Below are 16,285 nucleotides of genomic sequence, written 5' to 3'. Positions count from 1 at the left end.
TCCTCGCTGGACTCCTCTATGGTGGTAACATCCTCGTCAATCGCCATGGAAGTGGCGACGGCGCCCCGGCTGGGCTCCTTGGTGCGGCCGCCTTTCTTCTTCTGCGCGCTGGTTGCCGGCTTGGTTGGAGTGGGGGTCGGTGTCTGCTTCACTGGGCAGTTGGCGGCCAGGTGATTCAGGTCCCCACACCTGAAGCACTTACGGACCGCGGCGGTGGGAGTCGAGGTCGCGGGGGGTCGCTTCCCTTCGGGCTTGCCGGACGCGGGACTTGGCTTCCCCCCTCTCTTGCCTTGTTGTTGGCGTCGCATCCCGACATGTTGGAGGTCGGTTTCTACCTCGCCCGCCAGTTGGATCCAACCCACCAGGGTATCGGGGCGTCCTTGGTGGTGACACCGGTCGAGGATGTTCGCATTCAGCCCGTTCTTGAATGCGGTGTACTTCATCACCTTATTCCAGCCCCTCGCCGCCGCGCAGTGGCCCATAAATTCGGTGGCGTACTCGCGCGTTGTGCGGTTCCCTTGTTCGATTCTCTGCAGCGCCTCGATGGCCTTTTCCTCCCGTAGTGGATCCCCGTACTGGCGGAGCATCGCCTGGAGGAAGTCGGCCACTGTGGCGAGTTCGGGTTTCCTCCCCGTGTACAGCCCCACGTACCACTTTCGCGCCGGTCCCTAGTTTGGAGGCGATGTGGTCGACGCGGCTCGCTTCTGTGGGGTAACCCGCTCCCCAGTGCGTGAAAAACGTGTTGCACTGGATCGTGAAGTATTCCACTTCGTCCCCGTCCCCGTCGAAGGTGATCTTCAGCTCTCGGGCTCTCCCTCCTTCCGCCCCGGCCGGGGCTGCGGGGCCCACCGGGGCCGGCACCCCAGGTACGGCTGGGGCTGGAGGCGCCGGCGCCACCGGCGCTGCTGGAACCACTGGAGGCGCCGGGGGTACGGGCGGCACCGGCCCCCCGGGTGGCGGGGCCGGAGGGGCGGCCGGTGGTAGCCCCGCGGGGCCACCCCCTCCTCCATCCCCGGGGCCGGCGGGCCCGGGGACCTGCGGCTGCGGGATGGGAGCCGGGGGCATGGCGCCCTGGAGGGCGAGGATCGCCCCCATGTTCTGCTGCATCTCCTCGGTCATCAGCACCCGGGACGCGTGGACCTCGTCGTGGATCTCTCTCACCCAATCGAACAGGTCGTTGCGTAGTGTTCGGATCGGGTCCCCACCGCCGTAGGTGCCGAGTCCCTCGTCTCTGGCTCCGTCTTCTTCTCCCCCCCCTTCACCTGTGGTGAGGACCCGGTACCGTTGCTCCGCGGCTTCCATGGCTGCCGTGGATTTTCTCGGGCTCCAGGTCCGCGGGGGGAAGGCGTCAACCGAGAAGGGCGCGGGGACCTTTAGTTTGCGTCTTGCCCCCGTCACTTTCGGGTCTAATGGTTCCTCCTCAGGGGGAACACTGGGCTCTCCGTTGTCTGGAGCCTTTGCCGCCATTCAGCCAGGTTGCCAGTTCAGATAAGTCCCAGAATAAAGGATTACTGTTATAATGTCAGAACTGGAACGAACTTCAGACGATTCCAATACTTGTTACAAAGTAAGGATCTTTATTGAAGAACTACAGTGCTAGAGTCACAAGATAACAGTAATGCTGAATACTGGCAGTTGGTTACATTTTATGCCCACAGCAAAGCACAATAAAGCTATCATTCACACGGTTACAGACAAGTGTCTCTTTTCCCAGCCTTCGTTATCAGAAGGGAGGATGCTTCCCTGTGGTGAAGGCCAAACGGCCTGTCTTCAAAAGGGCACCTGGGGATGTTGAGCAGAGACTATCTGTCGTCCTCGGCAGAGCCCTAAATATTTGGAATAGCTCTGGGGCACAGGGTTAATTGCTTAGGCCAAGGATTCTATGTTAGTGTTAGGTTACAGCATGGAGTCAGTTTGGTCAAGGCAGATAGAGAGAGAAAGTTACAAGTTCTGACACTTATGTTCTTAGTATAGTGGAAATGGGTAAAGCATATGTAATAAGATATACAGCCAATATCCCTGTTCAGTCCTGGGGAGGTGTTTGTTCCAAGTTTCATAATAATTTATGGTCACCCATTGAATGCTTTGGAAGTTTAAAGTGTTCTCCCACAGATTTCTCAGTTCTGTGATTCCTTATGTCAGATTTGTGTCCATTTATCTTTTGATGTAGGGTTTGTCCTGTTTGCCCTATGAAGGGCATTGTTGGCATTTAATGGCATATATATTGTTGGAAGATGAACAAGTGAATGAGCCTGAGATGCTGTAGTTAAGGCTGTGAGGCCCAGTGATTGTGTTGTCTGGGTGTATGTGGCAGCAAAGTTGGCACTTGGGTTTATTGCAAGCTTTGGTACAGTGTCCTTGCGCAGATGAGATGCTATATTGTTGTGGATGAGGAATTGTTTGAGGTTGGGGGGCTGTCTGTGTGCAAGAAAAGGTTTACCCCCCCCCCCCAGTGCTTTTGAAAGAGATCTGTCACTGTCCAAAAGAGGTTGTAAGTTGTTGATGATACGTTGAACTGTTTTGAGAGTTGTGCATGACCATTAGTGGTATTCTGTTATTTTCTCTTTTGGGTCTGTCTTGCAACAGGTTTTCTCTGGGTATCAATCTGGCTTTGTTGATCTATGTCCTGACTTCATCAGGTGGGTACTTTAGTTCCCAAAAGGTTTGTTGTAGATCCCTCAGGGGAGAATCTCTGTCAGCAGGATTGGAGCAAATGCGGCTGTAGTGTAGAGCCTGGCTGTATACAATGGATCGTTTGGGGCGGTTGCTGGAGACATGCAGGTACGTTTGTCGGTCACTAGGTTTCCGGTATAAAGTGGTGTCAATGCGTCCATTATTTAGTTTGACAGTGGTGTCCAGAAAATGTATTTCTTGCATAGACTGGTTCATTGTCAGGTTGATGGAAGGGTGAAAGTCATTGAAAGCCTGATGGAATGTGTCCCGGGTGTCGAGGATCGATATTTCGAAATAATCAAGCTTTTGTTTTTAATCAAAGACTTGTTTTATTGAAACTCAATGACTTGCTCCGAGGACTGACACACTGGAAGTAATACTGAATACAGAGTTGCATAGAATCTTATAGACTACTTCAAAAGGTAGGGTTACAGATAACTTCAAAAGAATAACATAAAGATGTAAATTGTGTTAAAGGTTCAAAGGCTACTTGTTAGTATCTCTTTATGACTAAGGAATGTTAACATCTCCGTTTCTCACACATTGATAAGACACGGCTGTGAGAATCTGGGGGAGAGGCATTTTACATTGCTAACACAAGGTTACCCTACGCATCCTGAAAGGAGAGAGATTTATTATGCATTGTCAGAAAAGACAGAAGTGAGGGGGGGAGCAGAAAGAGAAGAAAAGAGTGGCTAAACCAACACTTAGAAATAGCATGCTTAACACAGGGCTTCTTTACCATGTGTCCAGACCATAAAGATGACGCCAATGTAACGAAGGTATAAGGTAGGTATGAGTGGGTGGGAGTCTAGGAAGCGCTGTTCCAAGTCAGCCATAAAGATGTTAGCATATTGTGGGGCCATGCGGGTGCCCATTGATCTGTAGGAAAAGTTCATTGCCAGACCTGAAGTAGTTATGGGTGAGAACAAAATGGCACAGTTTGGTAGCAAAGTCAGCTGTGTTTTTATCAGAGATTATATTACTTACAGCTTGTAATCCATCTCGGTGTGGGATGTTGGTATACAAAGATTCCACATCCATGGTGGCTAAGATAGTGTTCTCTGGAAGGTTGTTCAAAGATTGTATTTTCCTCAGAAAATCTGTAGTGTCACGAACATAACTGGGGGCAATGGGGGCATAGGGTCTTAGAATAGAGTCCATATATCCAGATACCCCCTCAGTGGTAGTGCCTATCCCTGACACAATGGGATGTCCCGGGTTACCTGGTTTGTGTACTTTGGGTAGAAGATAAAACGTACCTGGTCGAGGTTCCTGTGATGTGTCTGACAGGATCTGTTCCTGAATGCTCAGCGGTAATTCCTTTGTAATCTTGTTCAATCCTTTTTTGTGTTCCTGTGTGGGGTCCGAGTCCAGTGGTTTGCAAAATGAAGTATTTGAGAGTTGTCTTTGGGCCTCCTTGATGTAGTCTGATGTGTTCATGGTGACAACAGCTCCGCCTTTGCCTGCCTCTTTGATTGTGATATCCATCTTGGTCCTGAGACTGTCTATGGCCTTCCTTTCAGCATGGCTGAGATTCTGCGGTGTGTGGTGTTGTTTGTTGATCACATCAGTTTGAACTCTCTGGCGAAAGCACTCAATGTGGTGATCCAGTGTGGCATTGCAACCCTCAGGAGGAGTCCATGTGGAATTTTTTTTTCTTGTAATGCATGGAAAGGAAATTAAAGCTCTAGGTTCCCCCTCTCCTTTCTTTTTTGGCCAAAGAAACTAAATTAAAAGCTACCAGAGAACAGGTGTTCTCTACAAAGGCCCCCCAATGGTGGAACCAATTGCCAGAAGAGGTGCGGGCCCTACGGGATCTTAACCAGTTCCGTAGGGCCTGCAAAACTGCCCTCTTCCGGCTAGCTTTTTAAGACAGAACTCTTGATAAGATCAATAATACCAAGCCATCTTATATGCCATTCGACTGTATTTTAATGTCTTACTGTTTTATTGGTTTTATTCTTTAAATTATTAACTGTATTATCTATTGTTTATTTGTATCATGGTTTCTACCATGTCCTGTTAGCCGCCCTGAGCCTGCCTAGGCGGGGAGGGCGGGGTATAAATAAAAGTTTATTATTATTATTATTATTATTATTATTATTGAGAAAGCAAGAGTCAAGTTGCACCTTTAAAACCAGCAAAGTTTTATTCAGAAGCTTTTGTGTGATAGAAGCACACTTCATCAGACAATAGTATGGAATGGTAAGCAGTCATAAATTTAGAGAAAATGGGCAGTGAGCTAGTATGCAGATTCATGGAAATGTTTTTTTAGCAGATTAGAAGAACCACAAGTTGGGGTCTGGTGTTTGTTAGTTAGTGTTGACTGGGCTGAAACAACAATGAAGGGATTACATATGAACATATGAAGCTGCCTTATACTGAATCAGACCTTTGGTCCATCAAAGTCAGTATTGTCTTCTCAGACTGGCAGTGGCTCTCCAGGGTCTCAAGCTGAGGTTTTCACACCTATTTGCCTGGACCCTTTTTTGGAGATGCCAGGGATTGAACCTGGGACCTTCTGCTTCCCAAGCAGATGCTCTACCACTGATCCACTGTCCCTCCAATTGATGAAATTGATGTTCATGTACTAACTAGTGATTCTTTTAATCTGCTAAAAACTTTTCCATGACTCTGCATACTGACTCACTGCCCACTTTCTCTATATTTAGGACTGCTTGCTATTTCATACTATTGTCTGATGAAGTGTGCTTCCAGCACACGAAAGCTTATCTTCTGAATAAAACTTGGTTGGTCTTGACCCTTGCTTTGTTCTACTGCTTCAGACCAACACGGCTGCCCGCCTGGATCTTTTTTGAGGAGAGGTAGAGATGGGATTAGCGAACTCAGATCCTTTGGCAGCTGCCTGTGCAAACATGGATGTCGGCAGAGAGCAGACCGTGTTGGCCACTGCCCACTGACCTGTTCTCTTCTCTCCCAAGCCCTTCACCTATCAGGCAGTTTCCACTGGGTGAGGAGGACGAGGACGTGGCCAAAGAACGGAAGAGGATTCTGAGTGGCAGGCACCAGGACGACACTGTGGTGCTGCAGAACCTGACAAAGGTGACGCCACTGGTGGTGGTCTTGGCAGTGACCCATCTGAGTTTTGTTTCTTTAACTACCTGGTCAGTGTATAAAGCTAAGGTTGTCCAGTGAACAGAGAGCCAGGGCAAGTTAGTTTTAGTGCTGGGCAGAGCTGGGTGTGTGGAGGAGCTGCCGGCATGCGTGAAGTGCCATCAATTCGCAACTGGCTTATGGAGACCCCCGCAGGGTTTTCAAGGCAAGAGACGACAAGAGGTGGTTTGCCATTACCTGCCTCTGCGTAGCAACCCTGGATTTCCTCGGTGTTCTCCCACCCCAGGACTAACCAGGGCTCAGCCTCTGAGATCTCACGAGATCAGGCTGACCTCGGCTATCCAGGTCAAGGCAAGAGTCAGAGGTGATGTTGCCTCTGCGTAGCGACCCTGGACTTCCCTGGCGGTCCCCTTTTCACACACTGGCCAGGGCCGACCCTGCTTAGCCTCTGAGATCTCATGAGATCAGGCTGGCTTCGGCTATCCAGGTCAAGGCAGGCGCTGTTTAGGGTTCCAGAAAGCAGGGGTCAGCATAAATTATTTTACCACCCCACCCCCCCAGCTTAAAAGATCTGTCATGCTTTTACTTCTCCTTCTCCACATACACACTGTATGATGCACCTGTTTTGGCCCTCCCCCATTTTATCCTCACAGCCATTCTGTGAGGCTGGTGAGATGAAAGTTTAATGGCCCAGCTGGGGTTGGAGCCCAGATGTCTGCAGTCCTGTTCCAACGTCTCACCCCTCTGACACTGCAGCTCTTGGCGTGCGCTGCAGTGTTGAGCTCAGGGCGAAGACTACGTGTCGGACGATGGAGCTTCAAATTAATCAGACTTCATTTGTTACAATGTTAAAGCTTTATTTGATAATCCATAGTCTCTGAGCGCAGCAAGATTGGAACGGATACTTTTCCCTAGGTGCATAGATATTTTAAACACTTGTACATCAAAGGGTTCAAAGCAAATCTACATTCCCACTATGAAGTGATACATTTCACACGGTTGCTTTCTCTTATCTCTTTGTGGTTCCCATTCTCACAGGGATGGCCAAAGTGGCCTTCCCGGAGGCTTCTTATCTTCAAAGGGATGTTGCCTTTGTTAGTAGCAGGGACAGGAATTCACACCAGTGTTAGTAGCCACTATACTTCTACTTTGATATGCAAGGCTTCTCCTTGAGGTTAATAACATATGCTAGAAAATGGAGTCAGTTAAGCTAACCAATTCATCACAGTTTAAACCAAGCATCATATTATATCATAGTAACTTTCCAGTGTCTGACACTACGGACACGCCAGTCTCAGTGGTGTCAAGAAAAAGAAGCACAATGCTCGCAGTTAACACGAGCTGTATAATAAATTGTATTAAGGAGGAATAAAGATGAATGTAGTAAAAATCACTCAAACAGTGCGAGGGAACAAATCCCGTCTCCAGGTGAGAGCAAGCACAGTGTAGCCTCAACAATGAAGCACCTGCTAAAGCGCACACAAGAAATCAGTCCATTTAAAGGGAACTCTCGTTCCTTGTGCCGTGCTATTGTTGAGCAAAAGGATGTCCTGTTGGTCCCGATTCCTTGTTGGTCCCTGCACACAATACGCTGTTATGCGACGGCATGCTAGCCGTTTCCCAGAGGCTTCCTCAGGCGTGCCTGCTCCTAGGACTCATTTTCCAAAACATTCAATCACTTTGAGTCATGCAAGAAGGCTGGCATCAATCACCACTTGCCGCAGCAGTCTCGCTTGTCTGTTCTGCTTGGCGCAAAACCACGGGAGAAGGCTATGTAACGAACACCGAAGAAAAAACAAACCCGAACAGGGCACACAGCCTGTAGTGCTGCAATGTACTTATATTCCACTCATATGTCAGTCTTGCAAATGATTAAATATTTTAATCCACCGTGCTGCCTCAGTAGAAGTATTTGAAACGGTGCATAGAAAGCACTCGATTCACAAGGACACGTGCAAATTATTGCACGTTTCATAATGGCTTCATAGAGCTTCCAAATCTTTAGTCCAAAAGAATCAGTAGAAAAGTCCCTTGTGTGGAGGTCTTGCCAACAGGACACCAGTAAGACCCCGTTTCCCGGAATCGCTTCCTCAGGCGCATGTGTGCTCCAAAATTATATGCTTGACGGGGCAAAAATACTTTTATGACGCTCTCATGAGATGCCAGCAGTCCGTGCTGAGCTCATGAAAGTGTCATAAAAGTATTTTTGCCCCGTCAAGCATATAATTTTGGAGCGCACATGCGCCCGAGGAAGTGATTCCGGGAAACGGGGTCTTACTGGTGTCCTGTTGCTCAAGACTTCCACACGAGGGACTTTTCTACTGATTCTTTTGGACTAAAGATGTCAGCTTTGGAAGCTCTATGAAGCCATTATGAAATGTGCAATAATTTGTATGTGTCCTTAAGAATCTGTATGTTGTGAATCGAGTGCTTTCTATGCACCGTTTCAAATACTTCTATTGAGGCAGCACAATGGATTAAAATATGTAATCATTTGCAAGATTGACATATGAGTGGTATATAAGTGCAGCACTATAGGCTGTGTGCCCTGCTTGGGTTTGTTTTTTCTTCAGTGTTCTACTTGGCAGGCTTTAATCCAGGGCTTTAAATTGGGGAGTGGCTGCAGCTCAGTGGTAAAACATCCGCTTGATATGCAGAAGGTGCCCGGTTCTGTCCCTGGCCTCCTCAGAAGGACTGGGTAGGGGGTGCTGTGGAAGCCCTGAGATCCTGCGGAGCAGCTGCCGGTCTGAGTTGGCAATACTAGCCTGAGGGGACCAAGGGTCTGGTTCAGCAGGAAGCAGCTTATGCCTTCGAGTGCTCCCAAAAGGAATGGAGCAAAGGATGTGTGTGTTGGTTTCCAGTTGATCAGCTGGGTTATCTTGTCTCCAGATTTTTAAGAATAATGTACCAGCCGTGGATCGCGTATGTGTGGGGATCCCTCCAGGAGAGGTAAGCTACCTGTAGGGTTGCCAAGTCCAATCCCAGAAATATCTGGGGACTTTGGGGGTGGAGCCAGGAGACTTTGGGGGTGGAGCTGGGGGGAGGGGAAATGGCGCCGGGGAGTGTGGTGAGCCGCCCCGTCTCGGAGCGGACGACACTGCTGCGCGGCTGCCGCCTCTTCTCTGCTTGCCGTGGCTGCTCCTCCGAGATGGGCTCAGGCTGAGCCCATCTCGGAGGAGCAGCTGCGGTGGGGGGGGGGGGGCGGGGCAGCAGCGGCGCAGTGGCCTCGCCCGCTCCGCCTCTGGGGTGGAATCAGAGGGGGGGTGGAGGCGGGCCAGGGGCGTGGCGAGCCGCGAGTCTGGGTCCTAGAAGGGCCCGGATTCGCGGCTCGCCATGCTCCTGGCCTGCCTCCGCCCTTCCCTTCTCTGGTTTTGCCTGCGCTGCTGCCGCCTCTTGGCTGCTCCTCCGAGATGGGCTCAGCCTGGGCCCATCTCGGAGGAGCAGCTGCGGTGGGTGGGGAGGGGGCGGCAGCGGCGCGGCGGCCTCGCCCGCTCCGGGATGGGGCGGCTCACCATGCTCCCCGGCGCCATTTCCCCCCCTCCCCCCACTTCCGTTTTTGGGGGGAGCAGGGGAAGAGGGTGGAAATCCTGGGGTCCCCCGCCAGGGCGGGAGGGTTGGGAAGCCTAGCTACCTGCCTTGCAGCAAAAGAGCCCTGCTGGATCAAACCAAGGAGGGTCTATCTCTTTTCAACAAGTGGAAAGCCCGGAAACACACATGCTAGGCCAGAAGTCTTTCCCCTGTAGTTTGACTCCCATACTCAGAGGGTGACTGCTTCCAAACATGGAGGCTTTGTTTAGCTACTGCCAATAATGATGTTGATAGACCCAAAGGAAGTCCTTCTTCACCCCAAGGCTGTGATCACACACCCTAAATAATGCACTTTCAATCCACTTTCCAACTGGCTTTTACTGTGTGAACTGGCAAAATCCGCTTGGAAAGTGCATTGTTTAGTGCAGGGGTGGGGAACCTTTCTTCTGCCAAGGGCCATTTGGATATTTATAATATCATTTATGGCCCATACAAAATTATCAACTTAAAAAACAGTGCTCCACCGAGGGAGAACGATTCAGACTGGCAAAATTAATGCAAATAATTGTTTTTCTATCTGAAGTCACCCCCCTGGCCTGCTGCCCTAGGAAAATGCCTAGATCCAAGGCTTTTTTTTTGGTAGAAAAAGCCTAGCAGGAACTCATTAGCATATTAGACCACATCCCCTAATATTAGCATATTAGGCCACACCATCTGGGATAACCAAGTGCCAATTGAACTGGTGGAAGCTGGCTCCCACCCTCCCTCCCTTCATGTGGAAACTGCAGCTGCTCCCAGCAGACCTTTAAAGACACCCACATACCCCAGCAGCAGTCCTTCACGATGCCCACCACTTAGGCTCCCCGAGTGATCTCGAGGGCCGCAAACCAAGTGATCTTGGGCCTGACGTCCCCCACCCCTGGTTTAGTGTGTGTGATGTGATGTAGAGTCATGTACACATGGAATTCACTGCCGCAGGAAGTGGCACCTGAATGCCTTTCATAGCACTATATGGGATTCTGAATCAGAGGACTGCTTCTCAGACTCTGCAGGCTGCTGACCTCTCTTCCTCTCTCTCTCTCTCCTCACACACATACTTCTTAGCTCTGCCCATGCCCTCTCAGTCACCAAGCAGTCACCTCACTCACTCCTTCCCCCCTTTTCACACCCTTCTCTACTGCACCTTACCAACAATTAAAGGAACACGCACATATAAATTCAAATAATTACAGGTGCATCTGACAAAATGAGCTGTGGCCTGCAGAACTTTCTGCCACAAGACACTGTCTACCTTAGGGACCGTCTCTCCCCACATGTTCCCCAGAGAGTGCTGAGATCAAGTTCTCAAAACCTGCTTGCAATCCCCGAGCCAAAGGAGACCCAACTTAAGTCGACCAGAGACAGGGCCTTTTCGATCACAGCCCCTTGCCCCTACCGGAAGAGGTGAGGGCCCTGCGGGACCTTGGGCAGTTCCGCAGGGCCTGTAAGACAGTCCTCTTCCGGTTGATATACAACTGATCGGTACTTGAAAATTTCGAAAAGAAGGCTGTAGTATGGTACTTTGGTAAATGGCTTTGTTTTACTGGTTTTACTGGTTTATTGTTTAAATGTTGTAAATTGATGTATTTTAAAACTTAATCCTACGTTAGAACTTTTGTGTTGTGAGCTGCCCTGAGCCGCTTTGGTGGGAAAGGCGGGATATAAACTAAATAAAATGAAATGAAGGTGCCACAAAGCTCTCCGTGGCCCCTCTGCGTGAGCGGAACAAGAGGCGGGGGTCTCATCTGGTCCGTCTTGTCACTCCCCGAGAAACCCAATGGGATGGTGGTGTGCATGTCGGGGGTCGGGGTGTGTGTGTGTGCAGTTTGCTTTCAAACTTGTAGCTCTTTGATTCCCTCTCTGTAGTGCTTTGGCCTTCTGGGTGTGAATGGTGCCGGGAAGACAACAATTTTCAAAATGCTGACCGGGGACATAGGGGTGACCATGGGAAATGCATTTCTGAAAGGGTATAGGTAAGTGGATTTTCTGGCATGTGTATAGAATGGTTGCCTTTTTAATTTTTTTTTTAAACCACCCTCCCTGCAAAACAAAGAGCCCCGTGGCACAGAGTGTTAAAGCTGCAGTACTGCAGTCCTAAGCTCTGCTCACAACCTGAGTTCGATCCCTGGCGGAAGTTGGGCTTTCAGGTAGCCGGCTCGAGGTTGACTCAGCCTTCCATCCCTCCGAGGTGGGTAAAAGGAGTCCCCAGCTTGCTGGGGGGCGGGGGAGTGTAGATGACTGGGGAAGGCAATAGCAAACCACCCCGTAAAAAGTCTGCCGTGAAAACGTTGTGTAAGCCATGTCACCCCAGAGTCGGAAACGACTGGTGCTTGCACAGGGGACCTTTCCTTTCCCCTGCAAAAAGAAATCCAGCACCACAAGCGAAGGAGAAGGGAGATCTTTCCCCCTTGGTGTGCTTTTCTTTTGCAAGGAGCAAAGAGTCATTCAAAGCAGGATTCAAGGCACTGCCTCTTGCAGCCTCAGCTCATGACCATCCTGTTCTCCTGCATGTAGGAACCGGGAGTAAGCCCAGCTGGCTTATGAGCTGTGGCTCAGTGGGAGGGGCTGTGGCTGAGTGGTAGAGGACCTGCTTGGCATGCAGAAGGTCCCCAGTTCAGTCCCCCGCATCTCCAATTAAAAGGACCAGGTAGTAAGAGATGTGAAAGATCTTTACCTGAGACCCCAGAGAGCTGCCACTGCTCTGAGTAGACAAAACTGGCTTGGATGGACCAAGGGCTGGGATCAGCAGAAGGCAGCTTCTAGGGTATCTTTAAAAATGAACATGTTTTGTATTAAAATATTTTCTTGCATACATGCAGGCCTCGGATTCATCAGGAGCTCATAGGAGCACAGCTCCTGAACCTTTCTGATGGTTCCCTCTCTTCCTCCCCACCCGCCTTGTCCATTGAATAGGAGGTGCAGCTGCATAACAATCCCTGGATTAGGAGAGCGGGCAGCCAGCCAGCCACCAGGGGCTTTGCCATGCTCCCAGCAGCCCTCATTAACCCCTGAAGAAGCCCGTGCCACCCTTTCTCCACTTCTTATGTGATTTTGGGCAGTGGGTGACTTGCTGGCTTTTTGACTGAGGGGGACCACCCAAGAGAGCCCTGGGCGAGCAAGGCCTGCTTGGACGGCTGGATCTCTAGCCAGCCCAAGCAGGCCTCGCTCGCCTGGGGCACTCCTTTCTTACATCGGGTTGCTTTTGGCTGAAGGGGGGGGGGTTGCAGCATAAGCTAATGAGTTATGCTAATGAGCTCCGCCACCTGTTTTTCTACAAAACGAGCCCTGCATATACATGTGGCTTATCTTCAGGCACATGGTGAAGATCCTCGTGCTGTGGTGGCTCTCCAGATCTTCAAGAAGTTGCTTTGGAAACAGTTGCCACCACAGCAGCTCACCATGCTCCTCTGGGCAAAAGCCCCATCTCTCCCCACCCACTTTCTACAAAATTTTGGTGGGCACCAGGCAGGGCTTTTTCTTTTTTTGGGGTGGGGGGTGGGGGTGGGAGCAGGAATGCACAGGAACGCAGTCCCGGCTGGCTTTGCACCAGGGGGTGTGGCCCAAGCATCTGCTTGGGAAGCAGAAGGTCCCAGGTTCAATCCCTGGCATCTCCAAAAAAGGGTCCAGGCAAATAGGTGTGAAAAACCTCAGCTTGAGACCCTGGAGAGCCGCTGCCAGTCTGAGAAGACAATACTGACTTTGATGGACCAAGTGTCTGATTCAGTATAAGGCAGCTTCATATGTTCATAGGTCAAATACTTTTGCTGGGCTTTTTCTACAAAAGCCCTGGCTTCAGGAAAGAGGTTGGCAGGTGCCCGGTTGGGGACCCCTGCTCTCTTCCTGGTTTGTTCAAGAACTCTCCTGCCCTGTCTGACTTCTCTCTGCCCCTCCCCTCCCACTGCACAGCGTGCTGACCCATCTGCAGTCTGTCCACGAAAACCTGGGCTACTGTCCCCAGTTTGATGCCATCAGCGACTTCCTCACGGGTCGTGAGCACCTCGAGTTTTACTGCCGCCTACGTGGGATCCCAGAGAGAGCAATCCCCAAGGTAAGAGCATGGTTTTCTATGTGGGGCACCAAAGTCCAGTTGCAGTGAGGACCAGAAGGCACTCTGCACATCCGAAGGGTGGGCCAGGGTCCTCTATTTAGTGACCAGGTGAAAGAGCTGAGGTATGTCAAGCAGGTCGTTTTCAGTGGTGACTTGCTTCAGATTGTGGAACTCTTTGCCACGGGAAGTTCATCCTACACTTCCAGTCTTTTCGACTTCAGCTGAGATTTGGGCAGGGATGGTAGCTCAGTGGTAAAGCATCTGCTTGGTAAGCAGAAGGTCCCAGGTTCAATCCCTGGCATCTCCAAAAAAGGGTCCAGGCAAATAGGTGTGAAAAACCTCAGCTGGAGACCCTGGAGAGCCGCTGCCAGTCTGAGAAGACAATACTGACTTTGATGGACCAAGGGTCTGATTCAGTAGAAGGCAGCTTCATATGTTCATTATTTTCTTACCATGGGCAGTTTCAATTCTGCTCTTGGCACTTTTTGGATGGCTGGTTTTATGGGATGTTTTAATTTGGGTGGGTTTTGTACATGGATCTCTGTTGCTGCAATCATTTCTCCCTGAATGGTTTTTTTTTAAAGTTATTTTATTCACCCCAAAGGAGGTATAGTTAGTGTGCTATCAAGGGACAGACTCTTACTTTTGCATGCTAGAAGGATATACAGAATAAAACCCGTTTTGTGCATCACATTCTTAGGTGCAGCACAACATCTTGCGTTCAGCGTTGTCTTCCTTTTGAGTCAATGTAGTAATTGGTCATGTAGTGTAGCAGTTAGACTAGGAACTGGTGGGTGCAAATTCAAATCCCTCCACTACCGTGAAGTGCATCTGGTGACCTCAGGCCAGCCACCCGCTCCAAACCCACAAGGATGTTGTGAAACAGCAGTTTTCGAGTTAGAGTCCTCCTGACATGTACAAGAGGAACCTCACCCTCCTTACCCAGTTATGACATATTTTCCGAAAATTTGGCTGAAGTTATAGTCCAGTGGCCTGTCAAGAGGAGCATTTGCAAAAGCTGCATTCATGGCAGATGGCTCCTCCGTGGGTGGCTGTTAGCCATCCTGGCTTAATGAAGCCTCCATGTTCTGAAGTAGTTGCTGGGGGCAGCCATTTTATTCACCCTGGTCCTGCTTCTGGCGCGTCCTCATGACCGTGCCGTTTTCCTCGTTCCCCCCGCTCCAGGTGGTTCAGGTGGGAATACACAGACTTGACCTAACACAACACGCAGACAAACTCGCTGGCCAGTACAGCGGCGGGAACAAGCGCAAGCTGTCCACAGCCATCGCCCTCATCGGAGCACCGCCTGCCATCTTCCTGGTCAGTGACATCATTTGCAGGGCAGAGTTTGGGGAATGGCCTTCCTCTGGCTTAGAAGACTCCTCATAGACTGAATCGTCTCTTTTCACGGGGCGGGTTTTGCTTGCAGGATGAACCAACGACTGGGATGGACCCACGAGCCAAGCGTTCCCTGTGGAACTGCATCCTGAGCATGATTAAGGGCGGCAGATGTGTGGTGCTCACGTCGCACAGGTAAGAGCCGAACCCAATGGGCTCACCTGGACAGGGAGTGTGGCTCTCTCCGAGGCTTTTTGCAGCCTGGCGAAGATGCCTCATGTTCAGCAACGCACTCTGCCACAGAGGCATGGCTGGCTTGCTGCGTGTGTTTGCTACTGCAAGATGCAAACCATGCTCCTGGTTCAGTGGGAAAGAGCAAGAATCCAGGAGCACCTTCAAGACTAACAATTTCTGTCAGGGGATGTGTTGTCGTGAGTCACTGTTCAGTTTTTCAGATAGATCAAGATGGGTAACAGTGTGAGCCTGTCTGTGGCAATAGAAAAGACCCAGAGTCCAGGAGCCCCTAAAAGACGAACGACTTTTGTGGCAGGGAAGGAGATTTCGGGAGTCACTGCTCACTTCTTCAGAGAGATCAAGAAGGGTAGCCATGTTAGTCTGCAGCAGGAGAAAAGAGCAAGGGTCCAGGGGCACCTGAAAGATTAACAAAATTTGTGGCAGGGGATGAGCCTCCGGATGTCACTGCTAGCTTCTGACTTCTCACCCTGAGCACCGCAGGAGGTGGCTGCAGCCACAAAATGTCAGGGAGGGAGGTGGTGCAAAACTCTAGCAGGTAGGCTTCCCAATCCCCAGGTCCCAGAGGGGGATCCCCCGGTTTTACAGGCTTCCCCCCTCCCCCAGCCAGCTGGCCGGCGGGGGAAGCCCCGCCCCCAGAGCCATCATGCACCTCTATGAACGATTCCCATAGGGAATGATGGGGAATTGATCTGCGGGTATTGTGGGCTCTGGAGGGCCTGTTTTTTGAGATAGAGGCACCAAATTTTCAGTATAGCATCTAGTGCCTCTCCCCAAAATACCTCCCAAGTTTCAAAAAGATTGGACCAGGGGGTCCAATTCTATGAGCCCCAAAAGAAGGTGCCCCTATCCTTCATTATTTCCTATGGAAGGAAGGCATTTAAAAATTTGTGCAGTCCCTTTAAATGTGATGGCCAGAACTCCCTTGAAGTTCAATTATGCTTGTCACACCCTTGCACTTGGCTCCACCCCCAAAGACTCCTGGCTCCACCCCAAAGTCCCCAGATATTTCTTAAATTGGACTTGGCACCCCTACTAGCAGGGATTCTTCAACATTGCAGCAGAAGCTCCATGTAACACTTTGGGGTCAGGAAGCAATTTTTCTCCAGGCCAGTTTAGCCAGGGGTCCTGGAGGAGTTTTTTTGCCATCTTCTGGGCATGGAGCGGGGGCACTGGGTGTATGTTGCGGGGGGGGGGGGGAGTGCATTTCCTGCATCATGCAGGGAGTTGGACTAGGGCCGATTCTGCACTGGGCAAAAGAGCCAGTAATACTACCCTCTCAGATGGTTCAATCCACACTGAAAACTGGCCTCACTCCTGTCTAGCTCC

At 50.4% G+C, this 16,285-nt stretch overlaps 1 protein-coding gene across 1 annotated transcript in view; it reads left to right on the top strand.

Annotated features, from left to right (window-relative positions):
• Positions 1 to 16,285, top strand: part of LOC132567470 (phospholipid-transporting ATPase ABCA1-like) — a 202,481-nt gene that overhangs the window by 171,137 nt on the left and 15,059 nt on the right. The window contains exons 48-53 of the mRNA XM_060233146.1: positions 5,619 to 5,751; positions 8,650 to 8,700; positions 11,185 to 11,291; positions 13,225 to 13,366; positions 14,552 to 14,686; positions 14,796 to 14,899. Of these exons, the coding sequence (XP_060089129.1) occupies positions 5,619 to 5,751; positions 8,650 to 8,700; positions 11,185 to 11,291; positions 13,225 to 13,366; positions 14,552 to 14,686; positions 14,796 to 14,899 (672 nt within the window). The remainder of the gene's footprint in view (positions 1 to 5,618; positions 5,752 to 8,649; positions 8,701 to 11,184; positions 11,292 to 13,224; positions 13,367 to 14,551; positions 14,687 to 14,795; positions 14,900 to 16,285) is intronic.

The sequence above is a fragment of the Heteronotia binoei genome, chromosome 2, assembly GCF_032191835.1.
Source record: "Heteronotia binoei isolate CCM8104 ecotype False Entrance Well chromosome 2, APGP_CSIRO_Hbin_v1, whole genome shotgun sequence".
Lineage (NCBI taxonomy): Eukaryota > Metazoa > Chordata > Lepidosauria > Squamata > Gekkonidae > Heteronotia > Heteronotia binoei.
Note: the sequence above shows the minus strand (reverse complement) of the source record. Positions and strands in the feature narration are given on the sequence as shown.